The sequence below is a fragment of the Mauremys mutica genome, chromosome 14, assembly GCF_020497125.1.
Source record: "Mauremys mutica isolate MM-2020 ecotype Southern chromosome 14, ASM2049712v1, whole genome shotgun sequence".
NCBI lineage: Eukaryota > Metazoa > Chordata > Testudines > Geoemydidae > Mauremys > Mauremys mutica.
In genome coordinates this window covers 7,059,902-7,086,713 of record NC_059085.1, presented here as the reverse complement: position 1 = coordinate 7,086,713, position 26,812 = coordinate 7,059,902, and the positions used below count along the sequence as shown (strand labels likewise).

General features: G+C 59.8%; 1 protein-coding gene across 2 annotated transcripts; it reads left to right on the top strand.

The window, feature by feature from the left end:
• Positions 1–999: 999 nt before the first annotated feature.
• On the top strand, positions 1,000–23,205 carry EXOC3L1 (exocyst complex component 3 like 1). Of its 2 annotated transcripts, none has more exons than XM_044987827.1 (13): positions 1,000–1,127; positions 2,951–3,111; positions 4,991–5,210; positions 7,224–7,902; positions 8,102–8,219; positions 10,517–10,642; positions 11,868–11,968; positions 12,957–13,067; positions 13,416–13,557; positions 15,842–15,964; positions 17,225–17,380; positions 19,455–19,579; positions 21,405–23,205. In XM_044987827.1, the coding sequence occupies exons 1-13, from the start codon at positions 1,082–1,084 to the stop codon at positions 21,589–21,591; spliced, it is 2,295 nt and encodes a 764-aa protein (XP_044843762.1). In that variant the 5' UTR covers positions 1,000–1,081; the 3' UTR covers positions 21,592–23,205. The 2 variants fall into 2 exon arrangements, 1 of the variants encoding a protein (XP_044843762.1); XR_006573603.1 differs by having other exon boundaries at positions 17,225–17,424; positions 21,405–21,540.
• Positions 23,206–26,812: the final 3,607 nt, after the last annotated feature.

Sequence of the window (26,812 nt, the reverse complement as noted above, 5' to 3'; positions counted from 1 at the left end):
CTGAAACACCGTGCCCAGTTAGCAGGGGTTCTGGGAAAGGGTTAAATGAGTCCTGCTGACTCGCAGAGGCAGGTGACTCATTGCTCCATCCAGGAGATGGGAGTGGCTCAGTGGGAAGAGAGGATCTAGGGGGCGGGCTGAGCAGTTTTGATTGAGGGAGGAACTCTAGGAGCATCCCAGCCTGGGGAGAAGGTTGTATTGTTCATTTCCGTGGTCATAAAACCAAACCCTGGGAAGGGGGTGGATTTGGACTCAGAGAGCAGGTTGGGAACAGCTCCTGTTCCCAAAGTGACTTCTCAAGCTGCTGAAAGCCCCTTACCTTGGGATTCCCTGTATGTCTGTTATTTTGGGATGGATGTCAGCACCTGAACTCCATGCTAGGCAGGTTTTTGAGGTGGACCACAATATACACACAAGCAGCCAGTGGCCCAGACACATGCCCATAGAGTAGGAACGCAGACACGCTCCAAGACACACAGCACATGTGGTATGACCAGAGGCAGCCACACGCAGACAGATGCACACATGTTGTACAGTCAGGCAGCCACATACACAAGCATATGGCAACAGCAGGTAGCAGGCATAAGGGAACTGGAGAGACATCCACCATGGACTTACACATATAGGAACATGGATCCATGCACAAAAATATACAGGTGCAGTGACATGGTACGGGAAACGCCTCTGCAAAGGCAGCCACAACACCCTGCACACCCAGGCATGTACACACAGCCAAGCACACGTGGTATGCACCCCACAGCCATGCACACATGACAGGCACACATTGCCATGCAAAGACATGTACACCCAGGCATGCACAAACAGCTATGCACACACAGTCCGCCCCCAGCGAGACGCTGTGCATGGAACGATTTACATTCACAAAGAGTGAAAAATGTCAAGAGCATTAGCTGCCTCCCCCTTCCCCGCTCCCCCCACCCCCGACATCCTGAGTGTATCTGCAGTAACACAATGAGCCCCTGAGGAGCTGTGAGTGGAATCACTGAAGGAAACTGCTGGCTGTGCTTCCTCTCTTCAGCCCAGCCCTGTCCTCTGAACCCTGCACACAGCGGCTGGAGCCATGGGCATGTCTGCAGAGCAGGAGGAGAACTCCCGCAGCCCCAGAGGTAAGGAGAACTGCAGCTCGAGGGAGGGCAGCGGGGCGCAGGGCTCACGCAGGGACTCCCTGCACTGGAGTGACCGAGGTGAAGCCTGGCTCCAAGTCCGGGGGGGTTCTCAGTCACCTGTCACAGTCAGGGTGGGGTAGGCTTTCCTGCCCTTTGCAGTGAGGATGGGGGTAATCCCCTGCCCCGGGGGGTGTACATCTCCCCTGCCTGCCATCTGGGTACGTTTAGGATCACTGCCTCTGCCCTGCCCTTGGGAAGAGAGTGATGGGATGGGGCAGGGGGTTTATATGGCAAAGCATCTATTCCTACAGTGCAGTGTCGAGGCGTTAGGCCGGTGTTATTTAAATGTCCCAGGACTGGGGCTCCCCGGGAAGTGACTCCACAGCCTGGCAAACCCCTCACTGGCAAGCAGCTTTCCCCAGTAGCCAGCCTGCGTCCTCCCTTCCCATCATCCCCTTGCCCCTAATCACAGCCCCGCGAGTGACCCTGTGAATAACCCCTCTGCCTGCACGGCGCTCCCACCCGGCAGCAAGCTGCCGCCACCTCTGCCCCGTGTCAGCCGGTTTGTCCCAAAGCTCTTTCGCGTTCCTCACAAATCCATCTCCTCCTGCCCCCAGGCCCTTGGGCTGCCGTTCTGCCACTCTCCTGGGCCTGGCGGTGCCCTGCCCTGGCAGACGCTAGGCGTGGCCACCATGTCAATAACTACTGCCAATCCCACGGGCCGCTGCGTGGGGGGAGCTGCTGGCAATGCGGGGGCATGGAAGTGACGGGAGAAGCAGCACCGAGTTTGGGGAAGAACCTTGTGCCAGCCCCTGGCACGCCCACGGCATCGTCAGTGCCTGGCCAGGAGAGCAGCAGTGCTGGGATAGGGCAGGTCCCCGGCTGGGTCTGCGCTGCTCCGCAGACGAGGGGCGTAGGACCTGGGGAGGGCGGCTCTGGTTCACAGACCCCGTCTGAGTCAGGCACACAGAACCAGGCTTATTAGGAGCATGAAGAGACACCCAGGGCCAGGCGCCCTCCAACATGCCTCTAGGCCGGTTCGGGGACCCGCATTTCTCCCCCACTGTATCTGGAGCTGGGGCAGCATTCAGGGCACTCCTTGTTCCTAGCTCAGCTGAGCTGCCCGTCCCTGGCACGGGTGCTCAGGGGAGAGGCCATAACCGGCTGCTGGGGAGGCAGTGGTGGGCGATGCCGGGGGAGGGGCAGGCTCCATGCTCAGTGGGTAGGACTGGACTGACCCCAGCCTGCTGCGTTCCCTGCTTGCTCGCTAAGCCCTTGCCAGCTGCGGCTGTATCTTTCCTGCTGAGTCACTGCCTTGCTTGCAGGCCCTTATCGGCGTCTCCCAGACGGCAAAGCCACGGCACGGGGCACCTCCGCGCTCTGCGCAGCCATCACACGGGGCGCACGAGCTCTGGGGCAGCCTCGAGGGGCTGTGTGGAGTAGGGCCGTGCACACAGGCAGGCGGAGGGACACTTGGCAACTCCGTCTGGCTGTCCCCATGTGTGTGTGTCTGGGGTGTGCCTGTGCACACGTGTGCCTGGCTGTCCCCGTCCCCTACTGTGCGTCTGGCTGGCCTTAGGCTCACTGTTCTAGGATTTTATAAGGTCTCTCACCGTGGTGGTAGCTGAGCGCCCGTGTGTCCCCACAGCCTCATGTGTGCCTGCCTGTCTGTCCCTGTCCCCATGTCCGTGTGTGCAAGCGTGTGTACGTCCACACCCTGCTTCCTGTGCCTCCGTCCTGGGGAAGCAGCTGGAGTGGAAATGCTCTTCCTGTCCGCGAAGGAGACTCGGGTTTGTTTTCTTAACTGATAACATTGCCCCTAGCTGAGGAATGGCCAGAAGCGGAGAAGGCTGAGAAGTTAGCAAGAGGAGCTGCTCTGAAATGGGCCTCGGGGGTGTTTTACCGCCCGGACAAGTTGGAGGGTCTGGGACACTACCGGAGCCGGGAGGCCCAGCGGAACAGCTCGATCCAATCCCGGCTAAAGGTGGGTGCTCAGTGCAGGGGGTCCTAGGCCCAGAGAGGCCTGGGATTCCTTACCCCAGGGGAGCTTATGCCATTTACTAACACTTAGTCCATTCGAAACCAATTCTCAGCTGGTGCTATGCAAGGTAGGTTGGAATTGTTCACGGCGGGAGCACACAAACATCCCGGAGCCATTACAAAGCACGAAAACACCCCAGGACCCTGCTCAGCGTTCCCAGAACCGAGCCCAGGGCTTTTTCTGGTTCTTTCAGGAAACTTGCCTTTAGTGGGAGAAATTGCAGGCCTGAAGTCAGAGGCGTTTTTGGAAGGAGCCGCGGCTTGTAGGAAAAGGACCGCGCTCTCCGGCTGGAACCTCTCCCGCCACACCAAGCGCAGGCTGCAGGGATAGCGCTGAACTGGGGCCACGACCAAAAGGCGCGTCTGTCCCGAATCACAGTGACACTGCAGAGGCCAAGGCTTTCTGAGCACGTGCCCGTGACTTGACTTACTGGCCTGTGAGCTCAACCTTTCAAAGTAAAAAAAAAGGAGCGGGGGGGCTAACTGACCAATAAGCATCACTCCCACCACCGGCTCGTCACCAGAATGAGCGGAGACCCAGGCTTCATCCCTGGGCCCGTGCCAAGGCAGGGGGTCGCCGCAGTTCCTGTGCTGGGGCAGCGGGCGAGGGGGATGCCGAGCCGGTGGGGGGAGGCCGGGGGATGGAGCTGCTGTTCTTCGCTCTGCTCGGAGACGATCTCCTGGCTGGACTGGCTCTAATGTCTAAACCCAGGAGCCATGCGGAGGAGAGTGGGTACAGAATGGGGGGGGATTTCTGGGTGCTGCCACGGCATGGCAAACTCCCCCAGGGCCACGGCGGCTGTAGCTGCGATGTGCACCTCACGATTAACATCCGAAGGGGGCAGCCCGCTCCCCAACCCCCTAAATCGTCATCCTCCCCCCGCTGACATGTCCCCCCCCATGGACATACCCCTCCCACACAGTACCGCGGCCACCTGCCCCTCCCCTGCTATTACTCCCAACCTCCCTGCACCCACCCACCCCTCCCCCGGTATTACACTGACCCTCCCTGTGCCAACACGCCCCTCCCCCAGTATTATGACCACCCCCCCACACCCGCTGCCCCCCAGTATTACTCCCATGCTCCCCACACCCACATTATACTCCCACTAAGTTACCATAAAGAAGTCCTTGGATCAGAGAGTAATTATGGGTTGGCAGGGGTCCGGAGGGGCTGTGTAGGGTGGGGTGAGGGGAGTGAGGGCTCTGGAGGGGCTGTGTAGGGCGGGGTTAGTCTGGAGGGGCTGTGTAGGGTGGGGTGAGGGGAGTGAGGGCTCTGGAGGGGCTGTGTAGGGTGGGGTGAGGGGAGTGGGGGTCTGGAGGGGCTGTGTAGGGTGGGGTTAGTCTGGAGGGGCTGTGTAGGGTTGGGTGAGGGGAGTGAGGGGGTCTGGAGGGGCTGTGTAGGGAGGGGTGAGGGGAGTGAGGGCTCTGGAGGGGCTGTGTAGGGCAGGGTTAGTCTGGAGGGGCTGTGTAGGGTGGGGTGAGGGGAGTGAGGGAGATCTGGAGGGGCTGTGTAGGGTGGGGTTAGTCTGGAGGGGCTGTGTAGGGTGGGGTGAGGGGAGTGGGGGGTCTGGAGGGGCCATGTAGGGTGGGGTTAGTCTGGAGGGGCTGTGTAGGGTGGGGTGAGGGGAGTGAGGGGGTCTGGAGGGGCTTTGTAGGGTGGGGTGAGGGGAGTGGGGGGGTCTGGAGGGGCTATGTAGGGTGGGGTTAGTCTGGAGGGGCTGCGTGTAGGGGGGCTGGGGGAGCGTGGTGGGGGTGGGTAGGTTCCCCCCATATCTGTGGGACTGGGCATCGCTCACCGTCCCTGCCCTGTGTGTTGCCAGTCGACCGTGCAGTCCCACCTGGAGGGGGTGAGCGCCGGGCTGGAGCAGCTGCGCTCGGCGGCTGGGGACGTGCGGAGCGTGCGCCGGGACCTCTGCGCCGTGCGATGGCACCTGCTGGGCAGTGCCGAGGGCTTCCAGAGGCTGGCGCCACTGCGGGCTGTGGTGACGGAGCACACGCAGCTGGCTGCCGTCGTGCGGGCGCTGCCCCAGCTCTCCTCAGGTAAGGGGCACCAAGCCAGGTCTCAGCATGCCCTGGTGTGCGGCACGGCTCCTGCGCGGGCGCTGGGCCTGGCTGCCCTGCCGGCTTTGAGCCCCGCAGGTGGCTGAAGGAGCCAGGTCCTGGGCCGCTGTCAGGCAGGGGGCTGGAGCGACGGCCCAGCCCTGCTCCTAACTGCAAGAGCACCCAGCCCCACGAGGGCATCCCCAGGCCCGAGGCTTCCCAGGGCTCCGCAGAGTCGCCCCACAACGGCGCAGGCCTGGCTATGCCCCCGTAGCCACGTGGTCCCAGCAGACGGACATGGGTCTCTGAACAAAGTCCGTGTAACCCTTCTGCCGGGCCGAGACGATAGCAGCAAGGGCCGGCTTCAATACCTAGGGGTCCCTTCCCCACAACATAATGCAAAACCAGCTCAAGCCCCCACCCAGTGACCTGGGAAAATCTTACACACACCCCTGGGCGCCTCAAAGAGGCAATACTTCCCCTCTCGCAAGCACAGAGTCTTGGTGTAGCAGAAAAGGTTTAATACATGACAAACAACAAGCATTAAATTGGGAAAATACCTCAGCTAGAGTTCATAGGTCAAACCATGAGCAAAGACCCACTCCAGCAAATTGGGCCATGTCCTTCTCTCGGGGCCCTTGAGTCCAGCAACCACCAAATCACCCACAGTCCCAAAAGTCCCACAATCCCAAAGTCTCAGTCCCAGGTCAGTGCAGCCCCAGAGCTCAAGAGTCTCTCTGCAGAGGTCCCCCTCCCCAGCCTGGGTAGAAAGGGGCACCTTATGTGGTTTCGGGGCCAACTGCCCTGCCTCTTCGTGGGGTTCTGCTTCCACTAGTCATCCCCGCAAACAGCTCAGCTCCGCTTGCTCTGTGGGCTGCTCCGCTCTGCCAGCTGCTCTGGTCCACCAGCTGTCCTGTGAGCCACTCCAGCCGTCCTCACGAGCTGCTTGGCTCCACTCACCCAGGGCTGCACAAACTGCTCCACTCCGCTCTGCCAGCTGCTCTGCTCCGTGGTATTGCTTCAGGCTCCCCCACTCATTAGCACAGTACTCAGTGCTCTCAGCTCAGCAGGTCCAGCTTTTCAGTGATTCCAGCTCTTAGTAGGGGAACCCCAGTGAGTTCAGCTCAGTAACCTGTATCTAGATTTTTAAGGGAATCAAAAATTAACTCTGACATTCCACAGTGGAGAAAAGCACAGGTGGAACTGGTGCTTCTGGCTCACACAAGAAGCCTGCACCACCTAGTACAGGGCCCAGGCCCTTTCAATGGGTTTTGGAACCCATGTGCCCCATCTAGCAAGCGCTATCCAGCTGACAATGAAACCCCCCATCACAAGACAATTTTGTAGTTCCCCATTTACCCAATCAGGGTGACAACATTTCATTCCTCCTGCCCCAATAACAACGAAATTGGGGCTCTCACAGCTGTGAAAATAACCATCCCAGGCTGCTTTGCGGTATGCTAAGTGGGGTGGGAGTGCCCATGCAAATAACTGAAATGCTAATGCGAATACTTGAAAACTTCCACTCTGCACTCCCCATAATCTACTACCAGATGTCAGGGTAGAGCTCATCCTGACTCTGCTTACATCCGCATTGGCAAGGAGAGGGGCGTGGGCACAGCGGCGCCTGCCAGGGGCACGTCTTGCTCCCACAGAGCCCTGGGCAGTCTGGGCCCTTTTGGCCAAGCACATCCTGGGAGCGCAGCTGCCTGTCTGGCGACAGTAGGACCCAGGCTTTCTAGCCAGGAGCTCCCTGCTCAGGGAGTGCCAGTCCTGTCCCGTGTCCACCCCACCACCTGAGCGTGGTGCCGGGCACAGGCAGGCAGCTAACACTGCCTGTGGGGGCCCACAGGAGGTTTCCAGGGGGCCTGCTCAGAGAGTGTCTCTCCTTCTCGCCTGCGCTGAGCATGGGATCCCATGTTCCCGGCGCTGGGCCCTGCTGCTGTCCCTGCAGAGCAGCCGGGCGCCGGCTCCCGTGGGGTCCAGACTGTTGGATCTCTCCTCTCCGCGCAGTACACGAGCTCCTTGCCCAGTCCCTCCGTCTCCTCCACGGCCAGCAGCTCCTGGAGGCCCACGCCGGGCTCATGGCGCTGGAGCGCCTGCGGGAGGACATCACCTCCCAGCTGCACGGCAGCAGCAGCCTCCCGAGCGACCAGGCCCTGGGCGTGGTGGAGTCCTTCTTCGCTGGCCTGCAGGAGCTGAGCGACGCACTGGCCCAGCAGCTGTGGCGCATCGTGGGCGGCGGCGTGAGGCTGGTGCGGGAGGACCCGGCCCTCTTCGTCTCTGCCGTGCGGATCATTGAGAGAGAAGAGAGCGTGGATGATGCCCTGCTGCTGGGTCCCCATGCCCACCACTTCCCCGCCCCTGGGCGCCCCAAAGCCTGGAGGCAGCGGTTCTACCAGGTCATGCAGGAGACCATCGCTGCTGCCCACTTCAAGGCTGCTCATGTGGACGTGAAGGGCCCGGAACTGGGCCGGCACCTGGCCACACTGCAGAGTGACATCCTGGTGGAGCTGCGTGTGGTGAAAGACCTGATGGTGCAGTGCTGCCCACCTCACTACGACATCCTCAGCATCTGCACCCGCATGTACCACCAGGGCCTCTCCGACCACCTGCAGGACATCCTCAGCAGGGACCTGGACAAGCAAGAGATCTTCATGCTCCTCAGCTGGGTTCTGCATGTGTACCAGAGGTCAGTGCTAGGCTGGGCGGGGAGCTCGGGGTGTGTGCGAGGAGCCCTGGGCTGGCGGAGAGGGAGGGGTGTGTGTGTGTGTGTGTGTGTGTGTGTGTGTGTGTGTGTACACCCGTGGGCATGTGGAAGTTCGATCTGGAAGTCATCCATCCACCTGGAGCACATTGTTACTCACTGGCTCCTCTTGTTCTACCCACAGCCCGGAAATGATGGGTCACCCAGACCTTCTCCCTGAGGTGGACGTGTCAACCCTGGGCCCCCTGGTGTCCCCAGAGGTGGTGGAGCAGATGGAGAGGAAATACGTGGGGAAAGTCAAGGTGAGTGAGCTGGAGAGGATGTGATTGCAAGCGTCCCACGCCAGGCTACAGTTACCCATTTCGGGCCTAGCAAAACCTGAGAGTCAAGCCATGACAGTGTGTCTCTCCCGCCCCCCCCCCCCAGCGCTGTGTGCTCTGCTGGGCCCCTCCTCCCCCGTTCATTCACCCTCTGCCCCGTGCCAAGCTCCCTGCAATGGCGGGGCTAGGAAGAGCCCATTCCGCTGCCCCGGGGTTCAGCTGTGTTAATATCCAGTCTTAGACAGCGTTACACGAGGCTCGTGGGCTGGCACACAGAGACCTCAGCCTGCTTAGTCCCACGGCAAATTCAGCAGTGACAACTGTTGTAACCCTTGGTTAAAGAGACAGACAAGAAGGAAGGGTGGAAAGGTGGGAATAACTGTCCTTCCGGGGCAAAGAGCAGAAGTTAGTAGGGATGGGCTGGAGCTGTTGCCACTGCTGGTAAAGTCTGATCCTGTTTGCGAGAAGACAAAGCAAGACGCACAAAACGGGAGAGGACAGAACAGCAAAGAGAGAAAACGCAGCATGTGTCTCGGGTGCCGATTCTCCCTGGTAGCCTGGCTGCTGGAGAAACACGGGCCCAGCCCACGGGCCCATCAGCCGCTCCGAGAGCTGGCAAGCTGGTATCAGCGTCGGGCTGTGCAGGGCATTGCTTTTAACTGCCTCCCTGGTCCCCGGCTAACAGCAGCGTTGCAAACTCTGCCGCGTCGGCCGGCTAAGCCAGACTCTTACGGGCCAGAAGGGAAGAGGAGAGAGGTAGGGAAGAGGAAATTCAAGAGGGAAGGAAAGGACACCTTGAGGAGGGGGGTGACAAACTCTCACCTCCCAGCTGGTGTTCGGGACTGATCTGGGTCCCTCCCTCTGGCCCGGTCAGGCCAGGACCTCTGGCACAATGACATCACGATGGATCCCGGGAGCCCAGGAGACAGCAGGGGTGGCAGCCATGAGGGTGAAGCCCACTCCCTCCATTTCTTTCTGTTGCCAGCTGACCCCCAGCGTCTTTCGGAGGCCCCCAAGGGAGCAGTGGGTGGAACAGCCCAGCCCCTCATTATTCTGTGCACTAATTAGGCTTCGTTTCCAACAAGCCCATTTTGGTTAATGGATTACCCGGATCTCTTGTCTACCAGGCCTGAGCGCGACACAGGCCTTGAGTTCTACGAGGCGGGCGCTTGGGTTGGGCGGACTCAGGCTCTGGCTCGTTTGGCGCCGTTCCCCACCACCACGAGTTCTTGCGACCCTTCAGGAGGGTTCTGCCAGCTCCCAGCTAAGGCAAACGGGGAGTTTCCCCAACCGCTCTCGCTGCTCAGAGTTTTCCTCCTCAGCCTCCACTGTGGCCTCTTCCCCAGCTGCCCCCCATGGGCACAGCCCCTCTGTCACTGCAGCTGTGCCCTACTCTGGAGCTGCTTCTCTGCCCTGCGCGCCCTCCAGCCCACGGCCTCACCCCCCAGGCTGGAGCGACTGCGGGGGAACAGAGACAAACGCTGCTGCCCCCTGAGCCGCGCCAGCTAACGAACATGCCCCGACCTTGCCTGCCCTGTGCCCGCTCCCTCAGCACCACGTCAGCAGGATGCTTCCTTTCCCAGCACACGGTGGTGCTGCCTGGAGAGACAGTCCTACCCGCCAGCCTGAGCCATCCCCTCAGCTCTCCTGCTGTGCCCCCATCCCCTGGCTTCCCCCGTGGGCACAGGCTCCTGTGGTGGGAGACACCCGGGTGTTCCACTAGCGGGCGCTAGGGCACGCAGGGAGGCACACGGGTCAGGTCTGCCGGGTGTGGCCCCTGGAGGTTCGTGCCCTTCTGCTTTGAATCCAGCTGGCGCTCCAGGCCTGGCTCACCGCAGCCCTGGGCACCACTCCCTAGAACCAGGCAGGGAGTCCAATAGCTTTGAGTGAACGGCGCTGGGAGCCGGTTCCTGGCCCCGGGCATGGGGGCTCTGCAGAGGCGGTGCAGGGAGTGTAGCTGGACGTGGATCCTGCCTGGAGCTTTTCCTCTAGCTCTGCAAACCAAGGCTTACGGGAAAGCAGATCAGTTTGGGGGAGAGGGGGATGGGCCGTATCTCAGGAGCCCCTTGAGCAAATAATCCCAAATGTTCACCCTGCCCCTGAGGGGGCAGCCCCATCTCACTGCGCACGTGTGTCTGTAGAGCGGCTCGGCTTTAAACATAAGCCCCGTTGCAGTCTCAGCAGTAGGGCGGCTGTGGCCACCCCAGGGCGTTCAGAGCTCCTGCAGCAGAACAGGGTCCCGGCCTCCCGTCTCACCTCTTCGTCCTCCCGGCGGGCAGGCCAGCGTGACTGAGTGGATACGGCGCACGCTGGAGGTGGAGTTCAAGGAGTGGTTCCGAGAGGAGGAACCAGAAATGGACCATCTGGGCTTCTTCCAGTCTGCCCTGCCTGTCATCGTCATGCAGGTGGGCGGGGCAGGGGGCTGGGAGAGCCCTGTGAGGGGGTCGGGCAGGGCATTGGGGCTGGGAGTGTCCTGTGAGGGGTCGGGCAGGGCATCGGGGTGGGAGTGCCCTGTGAGGGGTCGGGCAGGGCATCGGGGTGGGAGTGCCCTATGAGGGGGTTGGGCAGGGGGCTGGGAGAGCCCTGTGAGGGGGTCGGGCAGGACATTGGGGCTGGGAGTGTCCTGTGAGGGGTCGGGCAGGGCATCGGGGTGGGAATGCCCTGTGAGGGGTCGGGTAGGGCATCGGGGTGGGACAGCCCCGTGAGGGGGTTGGGCAGGGGGCTGGGAGTGCCCTGTGAGGCCAGGCAGGGCAGGGCAGGGCATTGGGGCTGGGAGTGCCCTATGAGGGGGCAAAGGAGGGCAAGGGGCCTGGCAGTGCCCTGTGAGGGGGCCAGGCAGGGGGTGGGAGTGTCCTGTGAGGGGTTGGACAGGGCATCGGGGTGGGAATGTCCTCTGAGGCCAGACAGGGCGGGGCAGGGGGCTGGGAGTGCCCTGTGAGGGGGCCTGGCAGGGGGCTGGGAGGGCCCTGTGAGGGGGTCAGGCAGGACATCGGGGTGGGAATGCCCTGTGAGGCCAGGCAGGGCAGGGCAGGGGGCTGGGAGTGCCCTGTGCGGGAGCAGAGGAGGGCAAGGGGCCTGGCCGTGCCCTGTGAGGAGCTGGGCAGGGCACAGGGTGCTGCCCCCAGCCGTGGTTCATTACCCGAGCGCTCTCGGCACATCGGGCTTTCCGCCTGCAGAGCTGTTCTGTGCCTCGGGCCCGTATCGCTAGGGGTCACCTGGAACCCTGGGGCACCTGCTCCTCCCTCCATGCTCGTGCCCTAGACCTTGCACTGGGCTGGCCCGGTTCTGGGCACCCCGGAGGACCTGCCTTTTCCCCCTCGGGAGGTGACTCTGCTGGAGGGTCAGTCCTGCTGCTCCTGTGCTGATTGGGCTGGGGGTTCTCCCCTGCGGTAGCTGGGCTGTGCTGGGCTAGGGAGGTTGCCCTCATGGCTTCTCAGATCCCTGGAGGATCTGAGCAGCACCAACCTCCTCTGCCCTCTGCCCTGCCTGGCACTGAGGCAGCACAGGGGCGAGCCCAGCCAGCCCAGAGCTGGGGGCCAAGGCATCCAGCCTCCCGAGCAAGCAGCGCCGGAGCCCCAGCCGGGGACGTGGGGGGAGCCAGTGACCCCACTTCCTGCTCTCCCTGCCCAGATGCTGGATGAGAACATCCGGGTGGCGTCCCTGGTCGCGGACTCTCTGCAGCAGAAGGTTTACGCTATGGCCATGGACGAGCTGGAGGCCTTTCTGATCAGGTCAGTGGTGTCCTTGGGGTGCCCCCCCACCCCACTCCCTGAGGCTGCCTTCCAGGCCAGGATGGCAAAGGCTGGCGGAATCCCGTGCCGCCCATCTCGGGGGGTGGGGGGCAGGCCAGGGTACTGCAGTGTCTTGGAGTGCTGGGCTGTTCCAGGGTCGGGCACCTAGGGGCCGGGGCCCCCTTTGGATCCTGCCCTCACTGAGCACTCCTTTCCTGGGTACTCAGCCCACGTCCCCCCAGCCCCGTGCCATGGCTCCTAAGGACCCCCCCCGGGTACCCCTCCACAGCCCCTCGCCCTCCATGGACCTTACGGCCCTGGGGGGTATTAGCCGGCTGTTAGGACCCCACCCCCCAGCTGTGCTCAGGCGCTGCTCTCCTTGGCCTCCTCCTGCAGGCGCTATGTGGGGCACAGCGGGGACAGCCTGGCTGCTGCGTGGGAGGGAGTCGGGAGCCCTAGGTGTGCCCCATGGCGTGCCCTGGCCCCTGCATGGGTGGGTGGGGCAGGGTGAGGCTAGGAATGAGGAAACGTGACCCTCGTCATAGCGGGATACATCCCCTCCTCCCCCAGCTCCCTGAGCTGCGTCCTGCAGGGAGGCAGTTACCTGGCGACTGCTCAGCAGCGCTTGGTCCAGCTGATTCAGGATCGGGGCCCTGTGCTCCAGCCTGCCCAGCACCCGCCCCCCTGCACTGGGACGCTCCGCGCCAGGAGCTTCCAGACATCAGCACCACGGAGGCTGGATCACCCAGGCTGAGCACGTGCCAAGCCGTGCAATGCCCGACGGGCACCAGGCTGATCTGCCCAGCCGCTGGGCTCCGTGCAGGGCTCAGAGCCCGTTTCACTGCCTCACCCACCCAGGGAAGCCCGGGCCCCCCAGCGGCTGCTGCCAGAGGCAGAGGGCTCCCCTAGAGAGAGTCTCTGGTGCCCTCCAGCTCCAGGGCCGGTCCCCTCTCTGCCAGCCCTCACGGTCCCATGTGCTGCGTCCTAGCCTGCGAGAGGCCCTGGGGGAGTGCGGGAAGGAGCACCAGAAGGACCGATCCACGCCCAAGCATTACATCTCCTACCTGCTGGCCCTGCTCAACAACAACATGGCGCTGAGGTAACCTGGCAGGGGACCGGCAGCTCTTTCCCTACGACCCAAATCCCCCCCCCTCACTGCTTCCCCGGAGCACACGGCCCCCACACTGGCCACAGATCCCCCTCACTGCTACCCCAGAGCCCCCGCCCCCAGGGACACGAGACCCACTGTTTCCCCAAAGCCCCTGCACTCCCGTCTTGGCTCTGACCCCTTCCCCAGAGCCCATGTCCCCACCATTAGGCCTGATTCCCTGCCCTCCACTCCCTGTTCCCCAGAGCTCCTCCCCCCCTTCCCCAGAGCACATGCTCCCCTTCTCCCAGGCCCTCTGCCCCAGCTGTCCATCCCTCAGCTCCTTCTTTCTCCTTCCAGCTCTTCCATCTCCACTCTGCACCCCGGCAGTGCATCTCTGGCCAAGCCCGCTGAAATCCCCTCCTCCCTGCAGACGGCGCTGGACAGGGCCCAGAGAAAGGCCTGCCGGCTGCTGCTGGAGGAGCTGCTGCTGGATTTGCAGGTACACCCGTCCAGGAGGGGCTGCAGGCCCAGCGTAGGGCCAAGAAGTGATTCCCTGCAGGACCCCCCTGGAGACACCCCTGCTAGGTGACGATTTCCTGTTTACAGCCCCATTTGGAGTTAGCCAGTTTTCAACCCGGTTAATGGGGGCCCTGTTCATTTTAGATCATTCTAGTTCAGGGGTCGGCGACCTTTCAGCAGTGGTGTGGAGTCTTCATTTAGTCACTCTCATTTCAGGTTTCACGTGCCAGTAATACACGTTAACGTTTTTAGAAGGTCTCTTTCCCTAAGTCTATAATATAGAACTAAACTATTGTTGTATGTAAAGTAAATAAGATTTTTAAAATGTTTAAGAAGCTTCATTTAAAATTAAATTAAAATGCAGAGCCCCCCCAGGACCGGTGGCCAGGACCCGGGCAGTGTGAGTGCCACTGAAAATCAGCTCGCGTGCTGACTTCGGCACCCGTGCCACAGGTTGCCTACCCCTGGGCTAGTTTATTAATCAAACATTGTGCAGTACCACGTCAAACACCTCACAAAAGTCAAAGTATATTACGGCACCGCCATTACCCTCGTCAACCAAACGTGCGACCACATCAACAAAAGAGCTCAAGTTAGTTTTGATAGGATCTATTTTCCAGAAGCCCATGTTGATTGGTATTAATTACATTACCCTCCTTTCATTCCCTACTGAGTCCGGTATCAGCTGCTCCATTATCTTGCCTCGCAATTGATGGCAGGCGATAGCAACCCAGGTCAGCCCCTTTACCCTTTTTAAAATAGGGCAGAGCGATAGCTTTCTTCCAGTCGTCTGGAGCGTTCCCACTGCTCCAAACTTACAGAGAATGGACAGGAATGTGCTGCCCCACAGACCCGGCGAGGCTAGGCTGCGCTGTGAGGAGAGGTAGTCAACCAAGACAAAAGGGAGCCTTTTAAATCCTCAGGACTTTATAAGGGAAAACTCCCATCTTGTACCAGGAGCATAAATAATCTAGACTATTGCAAAACCCTACTACTTACACCACAGCACTGCTTACCCACTCGTGAAGCTCTGTGCGCGCTGTGCCGCTAGTACCAAACGCAGTGCTGTCAACAAGAACAAAAGCCATTTCTTACCAATAGCCTGTGTCACTTCAGAGCAGATCAGCTTTTCCTCTCCGTGGCTGTGAGTCCTGGCCTGTTCTTTGCTTCTCTTCGGCTTGAAGTGCTCCGTAGATTCGCTATTCCTGTGCCTGGACCTCTTTCCACTGAGTTTATCCACAGGCGGGGCCTCTTCACCTCGCCGGCCCTCACGTGTCCATTAGGCACCTTTAGGGTGACCAGATGAGAGGAAGAAAATATTGGGACACATTGCGGGGGGGGGGGGGGGTGTCCGCCGGTGGAGCAAAAACAACGACAAAAAAACCAGTGCTGCCGGCGGAGCGAAATATCAGGACAAACTGCATCCCGACCAAAGATCAGTCGGGACGTGGGACAAACACCTAAATAGCGGGACGGTCCCGATTTTATCAGGCCATCTGGTCCCCCTAGGGAGGTCTGAATTGTATCCATCGATAGAAGTTCAAACGGTCCCTCTGCCTGGCCATGTCCTTTAGGGCCCTTGTGGGTGGGTCTCGTTTGCTGCTTCCAGGATCTGGCGGCAGGCAGCAGAGCTTTCCGCTCAGTCCCCTGCCCCACCGGTCCCACTGCCGTTCCTTTCTGCCTTGAGACGCTCTCCAGCGTGGCCGGAGATTTTATTTCCCTCTCCGGCCTGCTCTAATAGGGCTGCTCACGTACCCAGCTCTAGTTCTTACTGCTTCTTCCGACCTGCAAGCTTCCCTGTTTCCTTCCTTCCTCCTCCTCCTCACTTCCCACTTCCCTGCATTTGTTCTCCTGTTATTTTTATCACTTCCCCTCCTAGCCAGGATCCAGTTCACCCGCTAGCTCAGCACCTCAAGTCGGCTCCTTCTCGAACAGATTTTTCCAACTGACCCTTTGAGTGGGTTCCAAGCCCCCGGCCCCTCCCCAGCTCGAGCTGCCTTCTCCTTGGCTGTCTCTTTCCCCAGGGCACCATTCTGTCCTGCTAGTGCAGGGGGGAGGGGTACGACACTAACAGGCCAGCAAGCACCTCGGCCAGCTCTTTAAAACTCTTGGATGCAAGTTATCTGGACTTGCTGATTTACAAATACCTGTCTTGAGCAGCTGCGGTTTAACACCCCACTGAGGTACCAGTGGAACGGGAGCAAGCCGAGCTGGATGGGCTTGAGCCTCCGCCTGACGCCTTGTGGGTGCTGTGTATGTTTCAGCCCCTGTACGTGCAGCTGCCGTCCCGCAAGTGGCTGTCTGGGGCCCAGCTGGTGAACAGCATGTGCGAGGTGATCGACAAGTACATGAGAGACTTCTCCCACGTCAGGAACCCCGTCTTCACGGTACGGCGCTCCAGAGGCGCCGGGGGCCTCTCCTTGTCGAGCCATTTGCGTGGAGCTGGTGTGGCTGGCTCCCCTTGGCGGGGTGCAGGCTGTGCCCTGGGAGGGGCGGGGTGCTGAGCATGGCCCCTGCACACTGGGGAGCTCCAGGAGGCCTGATGCCTCCCACGGGGACTGCACTAGCCCTGTGCCCGTTGCTGGGCTGGGAGCAGGGCCAGTGGGACCCGGGGAGGAGCTGGCCTTCTGGGGCTCAGAGCAGTTGGTTTTCAGACTGGAGCTGCCCCTCTGCAGGGGCCGGACAAGGTAGCACATTCCTGCGTCCTGGCTACTTTCCGAGGAGCAGGTGACCGTGGAGGCAGCAGCTCTCCGCCAGCAGGAGCAGCAGTGGCACAAGGGGTGGCCCCAGAGGGACGGGCTGGAGAGCAAGCCAGCCCTGCCCCCCACCCCCAGACACTGGCGTGGGTAATGGAGTCAGCTGGCACAGCCCGGCCACGGGGAAGGGAGCAGGGCTGGAGAGTGAGAGCAAGGAGGCTGGGGGGAGCAGGGCGGGGCTGGAGAGAGGAGGGGAGAAAGTGGGGGGCGGGGGTAGCACTGAAATAACCTGCCCCAGCTGCTCCTTCCTGGCCCCAGCAGTGCCCGGCTGCCGGAGGGCTCGCTCTCCCCACGCCCCACAGATGCAGGCACGGATGCTGTCTGTAACCTACAGGAGGCCTGCTGGGCTCCTGGCCTGTCCCGGCCGATGGGGCGTCGCACCTGCCTTGGGGAGATGGGGGGGGGGACTAGCTTCTGGAAGTGAGTGAGACCAGCTCCCCAGCTCCCCGGAGCTCTTCCTCGGGTCTTCAGCTTTGGGAGACAGCTCAGTTCACTGCCAGGAGATGCCCCCGGTGCTCAGCCGCCCGAATCGCACCCCGGTGCTGGCGGCGCCACCCCCGGGGGTGCCCTACGCGCTCCTTCCCCCTCCTGCCGGGATCACCCGGCAGCTTCTTCCCTCCCGTAGGCCACCCAGCCAAGCTGCTGTAGACACGTAGCCCTTCCCCTCCCGTGGAGCCGGGCCCGTCTGCCCTCCTCACGCGGAGATGCCCAGGCTGCTGCAGGTGCTGCTGAGAGGTGCCAGGGGCTGCCGTGGCTCCCTGCCCTGTGCTGCCATGTTGCCTGGCAGGAATCCCACTCAGTCCCCGCTGCTGCTGGCTACGGTTGCCCCAGGTCCCCCCTCTCCCCTTCCTGTCTCACTGTCTCCCGCTCTCCCCTCCTGCCGGAGTCTAGTTCCTGCTGGCCGAGAGCGAGCACCTGGTCATGAATCACTACGTGCGGGCGCTCATGGAGAAGAAGATGGTGTGCCGGAGCGCCGAGGAGCGGACCCAGCTCTCCAGCCGGCTGCTCCAGGACGCCTCCCAGCTGCGGGAGCTTTTCCACAACCTGGTGAGGGAAGCTGCAGCCCCAGAGAGGCGAGGTCAGGCCTGCGGGTCAGTACCGCCGGTGGGTGGTCATGGTGGCCGGCTGAGGTGGAGGCAGACGGAAACGTTTCAGCCACACAGGGAGAGGGAATTGTCTGCTGCCGTCCCCAGTGGAAATTCACAGTCGTTCACACTGGCAGTGGGTGATCATGGGGCCAGGGAAAGTGTGTAAGAACAACTCTCGCCTGGTGGATCTAGGACGGGGTGGGCAAAGTATGGGCCACAGGCCGGATCCGGCCCACCAGCCATTTTAATCTGGCCCTTGAGCTTCTGCTGGGGAGTGGGGTCTGGGGCTTGTCCCGCTCCAGCGCTCCAGCCGGGGAGCAGGATTGGGGTCCACACCGTGCGGCTCCCGGAAGCAACGGCATGGCCTTCCTCTGGCTCCTACAAGCTGCCCCCGTCCCAAGCACCACCCCCGCATCTCCCATTGGCTGGGAATCGCGGCCAATGAGAGCTGCAGGGGTGGTGCCTGCAGACGGGGCAGCGTGCCGAGTCACCTGGCCGCGCCTCCTCGTAGGAGCCGGAGAAGGGACATGCTGCTGCTTCCAGGAGCTGCCTGAGGTAAGTGCCGCCCAGAGCCTGCACCCCTGAGCCTCCCTCCCGCCCCACCCCCCTGACCCAGCCCTGATCCCTTTCCCACCCTCCAAACCCCTCAGTCCCAGCCCGGAGCACCCTCCTGCACCCCAAACCCCTCATCCTCAGCTGCATCCCCAGCCAGAGCCCTCACCCCCCCTATCCCCAGGCCCACCCCAGAGGCCGCACCCCCAGACGGAGCCTGCACACCTTCCTGCACTCCAACCCCCTTCCCAGCTCTGATCCCCCTCCCGCCCTCCAAACCCCTCGGTCTGAGCCCGGAGCACCCACCTGCACCCCAAACTCCTCATCCCCAGCCCTATCCCAGAGCCCTCATCCCTCCCACACCCTATTCCCCCCCCCCCAGCCTGGAGCCCCCTCCCGCACTCTGAACTCCTTATTTCTGGCCCCATCCCAGATCCCACACCCCCAACCAGAGCCCTCACCCCCTCCCACACCCCAGCCCCAATTTCATGAGCATTCATGGCCCCTCCCGTACAATTTCTATTCCCCGATGTGGCCCTCGGGCCAAAAAGTTTGCCCAGCCCTGATCTACGATGTGGGAGACCCAAGTCCCTGCTCCATGGGCTACTGAAATATACAAAGTAACACAGCTTGAGACAGCCCCACTCCAGAATATCCCATAGCCCACTGGATAGGGCACTCCTGCAACCGGGCAGACCCCAGTTCAAACCCCTCCTGGGGGGACTGAAACTGGATCTCCCACGCGCTAGGGGCGCATGCTACCCACCGGGCTTAAGCTGATACAGCCTCCTCCGCCTCCGGCTGTTTTGTGACGCACGTCCTCCTTTCCTTTGCCTCTTATCAAAATGCCCGAAATCGAAACCAGTTTTTCTCGTCGGGTCGAAACGTTGCCTTTCGACATGCCTGGAACCTTTCCATCGGTTCGGTTCGGTCGAAACTCTTCGGTGACCATGACACAGATTCACGAATCTAAACCTGCGTTGTTCGGCAGCTAACCATCTTGCCCAGCTCGGGTTAGGAGGCGCCCTCTCGATGCTAGGCCGAGCCAAGCGCTGGCTACGGGAGTTTGGATCACCTCTCTCTTAGGCCTGTGGAGGGGTCAGGCGTGGGCACATCAGCCCGGGGGTGCTGGAGGATTCTCTGCACCTTGAAGTCTTTAAACCACGAGTTGAGGACTTCAATAGCTCAGACATAGGTCAGAGTTTTGTTACAGGAGTGGGTGGGCGAGGTTCTGTGGCCTGTGTTGTGCAGGAGGTCAGACTAGATGATCATAATGGTCCCTTCTACCTTAGAGTCTATGACAGACACTGAGCTGCACCCATGGGCATCGGGCCTGGGTGCTGAGCGTGTCTGGTGAGTTCTCTCCAGCCGGTGCTGGGGGCCAGCCTGCCGGCACCATGCTGCTCTGTGGCTCCCTGGGGCGGCGCTGTGTCCCTGACCTGCTCCTGACGCTCCCTGTGCTGGCTGGTTCCTTCCTGCAGGGCCTGGCCGAGAGTGAGCAGACCCTCGAGGTGATATTCGCCCTCCAGGAGCTCATCCGCCTCCAGGACCCAGCCTTGCTCAGCCTGGAGGTCCTGGGATTTATGACAAAATACCCCGACATCAGGTACCAAACCCAGCACGGCGGGAAAGGCCCGTTACACGGGGCGGCCATGGGGCGGTCCTGCCCTGCCAGTAGCGGGAGCTGCCTTCACACAGGCTGTCTCCCGTGTAAGCCTGAACCCCCACCCCATGGCATGCGTCTGGAGCACCTCTCCAGAGGAGTTCGCAATCCTGTTCATCCCTGATAGCCACAGGGCAGAGCCTCTAGGCACAGCTACGGACGGGCCGGCTGGCGCTGGCCACTCCACCCAGGCTCACCTGTGAGCAGCACACAGGAGAGAGTCACCGAATCGGAGTGGCACAGACGGGCAGAGAGCAGCCCCTGGCTCCTAGGGAGATTGTTTCCCCTCCGCTGAGCCCAGCCCAGAGCCAGGTGCCTGCTGTGCCATGATTTTCACAAGAGTTTGGTTTTATTTCCAAATGTTGAGCTTTTGGGCTCCCTGCCCCCTTTTGTTCATTTTGGCCCCATGCGAGATAAAGCAATGACTGGAGGCCAGGGGTGGATCCCACCCTCTCTTTCCTTGTGCTACGCTCTGACTCTTCCGGCGGCGAGGGCGGTTTGAAAACTCCCAGCACCAAACAAAAAATGGAGGGAAAAAAAGAAAAGAAAAATCATTTCCCTGAAGAGCCCCCACTCCTCCTTTCATTCACTTGTGCTCAGGGGCCAAAGGGCTGAAAGGAGAGAAGCGAAATGGCCGACATTCGATATTCCAAATCAGCCCAAACGAGAACATTTGGAAGAATGAAAAAAGGGTGATTTTGCTTTTGAAAAAAGTTCATCATTTAGCGACAAATGCTCGAGCTTCGGTTTGCGGCTTTGCTGGCCGGGCGCCTCAGCCTGCCCCCGCGCACCGGACGCAGAAGGAGGGATGCAGCCGCATGACTAGGGCCTTACCAAGTCATGATCCATTTTGGAAAATTTCATGGTCAGAGCCTTTCAAAACGCTTGAATTTCAGGGTTTGAGATGTTGAAATTGTAAATTTCACAGTGTTTGTAACCATGGGGGGCCCGACCCAGAAGAGGGTCACGTAGGGGGTTGCAAGGCTAGTAGGGGGTTGCAGTATTGCCACCTTTATTTCTGTGCTGCCTTCAGAATGGGCAGCTGGAGAGCGGCGGCTGCTGGCCAGGAACCCAGCTCTGAAGGCAGCGCCGTTGCCAGCAGCAGCACAGAAGTCAGGGTGGCAATACCATCCCATGCCATCCTTACTTCTGCACTGCTGCTGGCAGCCACTCTGGCTTCTGGGCTGGCTGCATGGCCAGCAGCCACTGCTCTCCCGCTGCCCAGCTCTGACGGCAGCACAGAAGTAAGGGTGGCAATACCACGGCCCCCCTACAATCAGGGCCAGATTTACACCTTATGCACACCTAGGAACAGCATCTTCAGCGCCCCCCCTCCCCCCGCCTTCACTGACCTTTGTGTTTTCCATAAAAACTGAAACTTTTAACCCACTTTTCACTTTTAGACACCCCTAGAATGCTGGCACCCCTAGGCACATGCCTACTGTGCCTTGCTGGAAATCCGCCCTTGCCTACAGTAGCCAGATTTCACGAGGGAGACAAGATTTCATGGTCCATGACATGTTTTTCACAGCCGTGAATTTTGTACATCCTGGAGGAAACAGACGATGCTGTGGGGTTCTTCCCTCAGTGCAGTACCCGTCACTCCAGGCTCTGCAGCGTGCTGTCAGTCACTTCAGGGGGACTTCAGGGGTGTGTGGGTTTGAGAGGAGGGCCCGCGTGTGAGCACCGGGGTGAGCCCCCAGGGCCCAGGAGGTAGCAGCAGGGAAGGGGTTCGGTGTCTCAGTCTCTGGTTTCCTGTTCCCCACAGCGACGAGCACGTCTCCATCCTGCTGGATCTGCGGGGCGACGTCTCCAAGGAGGTCCGGAACGTGGTGCTGGAAATGATGGCGCAGAATCCGCAGTCCCTGCCCGAAAACTACCAGCCCATCTTCAGCAACATCCTGGTCCCGGCTCCGGAGCTTCCCTTCTGCCTTCGCAAGGGCAAGTGTGCCTGAGACACGCATGCCGCAGCCCGGCTGTCTGCAGCCTGCCCTGGCCAGCGGTGTCTCCGAATGACGGACCTCTGAGAGACCCTGGGTGGGGCTGGGCAGAGACGCTGGGTCTCTGCTGTGTGTGAGGTGCTGTCTGGGCTCCAGAGACGTGGCAGGGAAAGCCTGGGCATCAGCCCTGCTGTGCAGGGAGGAGAGGGGAGGCTTCCCACACCCATCCCCCAGTGGCTGACACCTTGGCACCTGCTTTGCTGGCACCAGGGAGCCCTCAGCCCCGGGCCACGTAACCCTGGATGGGCTGAATCCAGCTGTAGGTCTGGCCCTAACTGCTAAACCGCCAGATTCAGCTCTGTCCATTCAGGTCTCCGGACCTCTGCTCCATGCTGCTTCCCAGCTGCCCCCTCTGCCCAGCCCTCCCAGGGTATGTGCAGCCCAGAGCCTGCGGCGGGGATGGGCCAGCCAAGGCAGGCAAGCGTGGCAGCATCACAGAGCTGGGGGAGCAGAAAGGGAATTTCCCCAGGATTCCTTCCCCAGGTCCAGCCACAACCGTCTCTCCCCTCCCCTCCCCACTCCCATGCACCTGAGCGTGCCCAGGGCTGTCTGTTCCCAAGCTGTGCCGGAGGCCAGCTCAGAGCAGGGCCTGACGGGGTCTAACTGGGCTGGGCCGAATTCAGTTACTGGTTTATAATTCTGATGGATAACATTGACGTTTCAGCATTTTTTTATTTTGATCTATTTAAATGTTCACAGCTGCAGAAAATGAGGGGGGAAGGGGCGAGTCAGACAGTGCAGGGGTCAGACAACAATTATTTAGTGACAGTGGATGTTGAGATTCCCCCAGTTAAAGTTTTAATGCCGTTATGAGACAATCCGTCAACATCCCAGAATATACACAGTAAAGACCCTTCGATCAAACTCAAAGAAGAACTTCAGCAGCGTTGTTCTTCCTTTGCCGATCGGTGCATTTCAGTGCTTATCGAGGGAAATGTTTTTCATTGGGAGGGGGCGGGGGGCGGTGAAATCAACGTGTACTGACATTTACCAGTTCAAATCGATTCCTTCCCGGCCTAGTTATTATAACACAGACAAATCCAAACTGTCTTGCAACTAGGGTTGCCAACTTTGTAATATTTAAATCAGACAGTCCAGCTGGCGTGCCGGAACCTCCCCTGCCCCGCCTCTTCCCTGAGGCCCCGCCCCTGCCCCACCTCTTTTCCCCAAGGCCCCACCCCCGTCACTTCTCTTCCCCCGTCACTCACTGCTGTTCCCCTGCCCGGGATCATGGGAATTGCAGTAATCAGAGCCCAGTGCAGAGGTTGGATGATCCATCCTGAAACAGGCAGTGGCTAGAGCATGTCGTTCTGCTACTCGCCACGGTCAGGGTAGGTGTCTCTCAGCAATGCGGCGGGGCAGGGAAAAGGAAGGAGCCCCACTACATGGAGTAAAAGTAGCAAGTTCTCCCCAATGGACATGTTGGGTTTTCGTAGGGTGCTGAAATACCATTGCCAGGAGCACAGGCGCCGACTCTGGGGTGCTCTGGGGCTGGAGCACCCATGGGGAAAAATTAGTGGGTGCTCTGCACCCACCGGCAGCCAAGGTCCCCTCCCCCCCGCCTCACTTCCTCCTCCGCTCCTCCGCCTACCTCCCAGCTGTTTGGCAGCGTAGCAAGCTCCAAGAGGGAGGGGGGAGGAGTGGGAACATAACCCCCTCAGAGGAGGAGGCGGGGCTGGGGCGGGGATTTGGGGAAGGAGTCAGAATAGGGCAAGGAGGGGGCAGAGTTGAGGTGGGAACTTTGGGGAAGGGGTTGGGATGGGGGCGGGGCAAGGGCAGAGGGGGGTTGAGCACCCACCGGGGTGAGCCAGTCACTTACCCCACGTCAATGGATGCTCAGAATCTCACACCAAAGACAACGCTGACAGCCAAGTTCTTTGGGGAACTAGCTAGAGATTTATTAGCTAAGAAAAAGGAAGGAAAGTTAGTCAAAGGTTAAAGCAGGTAAAACACGTTACGGGTGAATTCAAGTTTGTAAGTCCAAAGTGATAGCAGGGGTGGGAAATCTGCTAGTTTTCTATTCGTCTCCCTGGGTGGCCCAAAGAGTTTGGGGGGGATCTCAGTCCTTTTGTTCAAAATCTCCCCTGTCAGAATTCACCAGTCCCGAGATGGGTTAGGAGAGAGAGGCCTTTGTTCTCCCTTTTTATACCTTGACCCTTTTGGCTGGAAAAATCTTGGTTGTGTCATGGGCTCAGACAGTTCCAGGGTGTCTGTGCTTTGCCCTCAGGGCTTCATATGAATTGCAAATTTTTGCTTGCACCTTCTGCATACATCCCATTTGAGGTGTCTCCAGGAGTGACACACAGAGGCTTTTGTTTACAGTTCCTTTGTTATTCGTGAAGAGAGAACCTATGGGCATGTCTCAGACTCATAATGTATAGCGACATTTAATAACTCCACCCACAATGTCAATACACATGTTATAACAAGATACTAATACTCAGCAGATTATAGCTTTTCCAGTGACGCTTCACAAGGCATACTTCGCACAAGAAGTATCACAATTTTCTCAAAGTGGTGACTATATTAGTGTAGATGGTCAGTGCACCTGAGAAAAGATGGAAGAGGTCGGATAAGGAGCCTGGCTGTGATGGAGGACACTGGGGCAGGGTGAGAACAAGAACTATAGGTATTGAGCTGACAGGGCCTATGGTCTGGGACTTTTGTTAGACTATTTGCATGAGGTTTTTGTAATAAACTGGCCCCAGGAGGGGTATTTGTTGAAGTCAAAGCCTGAGATGGAATCCTTTGGGTTACTCAAGAGGAAACTGAGGCAAGGGGCCACTTGTGGGGCCTGGGAGGAGGCTACTCATTACAGTGCCCATCCATCCATCAGTATCTTGGCACAGGGACACAAGAGGGATCATCTCCAGTGCTCAGGAAGGACGCAGCTGGGACACTCCAGGGAGAGCTGGCTGGTCAGCAGACACGCCAAGCACAATTTGACTGCACAGATTGGGACCTCGGTCTGCTCTGACTATGAGAAGCGTGACCGTATCGTTGGTAAATGTGCCACCACTGCCGTTTGTTGTGGCCACCCCGACTGAACTGCAAGACCAGGATGTGGGCGACCCAGAGCCTAGTGAACCCTGAGCCAGACAGAGCCCCAGTGTCCCCACACCACGTCCTTCCAGAGCTGGAGGATGAGCCTGAACCTCTGGACACGACCCAACCCAGGGTTGATCCGAATGCCGGTAAGTATTGAAATGATGCATTGAACTACACCGGGGTGGGGGTTATACCTGCCCGGATACTGCACAGACACCATCATGTTGGTTCTCTGCCTCGTGACTTTTACCTCCACCTCTGGTGCTCAAAGGCAACGTCAGAGACTATCCAGGCTCTCCAGTCCTCTTCCAGTCACATGGAAACAGAGCCAGCCCGTAACCTTGCTACGTCCTGCCCCACACACCCTGACCCTGCTCCGCCTGGTCGGCTCCCCCACCCGCCAGAAAATGGTGCCATCGCATAGCTTAACATGGAAGAAGAGTGTTTTAGGTACAGACACTTTTCTGGTAAATTACCTTCATCCCGCCCCCTTAGTCTTAATTTTTCACTGAACCGGCATCATAAGGCCGAGGAGAGAAAGCCAGAGCGCGAAGGCCTTTGGGCTAGCAAGAGGTAGCCCGTGTGTCCGGAGCACATGGCCTGCTGCTAAGCTTGCACAGCCGTGTGGTTGGTCAATCTGGTTTTTTCAGCATTAACAAAGTTCATCTTGGTGTCTGACTCTGTACTAGACACAAGAGACACGTGAGTCGCATTCGTGGGTCTGGTCTTGGGCCCTCCCTTCTATGGAGAAGTGTCACTGACCGCAGACACAATAACAAGCGCGGGGACGTCGGTGGGTGGCTGGGGGGTGCTTGTGCGTGTAGGTGGGAGGGAGACGGGGCGGAAGCGCCGTCCCGTCCCCATTGCTCACAGGGGGAGAAGGGGCAGCGCCACCCTTAGCTGCTGGGCTCTTTAGCTCCTCCCCTCCCCCCGTGAGACCAATGGGGGCTCCTGAGGGGTGGGGAGAGAACTCTGCCTGCCTCCTGCAGCAGCCCTGATTGGCTGCTCTACCCCAGGAGGTGGGACATGGGGCGGGCTGAAATCCCACCCCTGCCAGGCATTGAGAGACCCGGGGGTGCGGCTACAGCTCATCCCCCAGGCTGCTCCAGGGTCACTCCCTTCTAAAGCCAAAGGGGTAAATGTCTAGGTACCAAACCTGTGTGAAGCTCAGCCCCAAATCTCGGGGGGGAAACGGAGCACATGGAGGCCCCTGCATCCCGCTGTCTGCTGGGGAAGGGGGCAGGTACAGGGCAGCACAGCTGGCAGCAAATGGGCTTGCAGAGCAATCAGAGGGTGCAAACCCACTGGCTGCACTGGAGATCAACAGGCCATTTGTCAGAGATTGCAAGACCAGCAGGGACCATTGTGATCATCTAGACCTGGCCCATGATAACTCCTGGGACAGAGCTCTGAGAAAACCAGCCAGTCATTCTGGAAATGCGAGAGGTCTTTACAAGGTTAAAGCAGGTAAATACACACACAAATGAGTTACACTCTTAATTGGCAAAGAGTAACAAAGCTTCTATAATAAGCAAGCTGTATATGTCTCTTAGGGCTGACCCAGGCTAAACACTGGGGATCTCTTGCTTATGCCTAGAAACCTTGGTCCCCAGAGTCCAAGCAGCATCGAGATAGTTTCCCCTTGTCAAGGAATAATTCATTAGCACATCTCCGCTGCATGGGGCAAGAGCCATTAACAGAGTCTTTTGGCCGCTGATGTTCCCCGACAGTTGGTCTGGTGTCGCTGGGCCGGCTCGGCTGGGCAGAGGATTACACCTTTTGTTGGCAGCCAGCATTTCACACACACTCATGTCTCTCTCCTGGCTGGTGACTCCCAGCTCCGGGGGCTCCCAGGGCAAACGCTCAGCAGCACCTCACAGTGTGGGCCACAGCGGTTACATGACATTAACGCAGGCAGCAACTCACAAGCGCTCGATGACATCTGAACCCAATGCTCGTTTTCATACTGCCAATGCCATCGGCGTGATGCCGGCTGGATTTGTCACTAGCAAGTGAGGCATGGGCAGATTAGAGATTTGTGGGGCCCTGGGCCAGAGCAAGTGGGGGCCCCCTCTCCCCTCTTCCACCAACAGTCCCTCCGCCCTGCCCTGCCCCCATGCCCCAACCC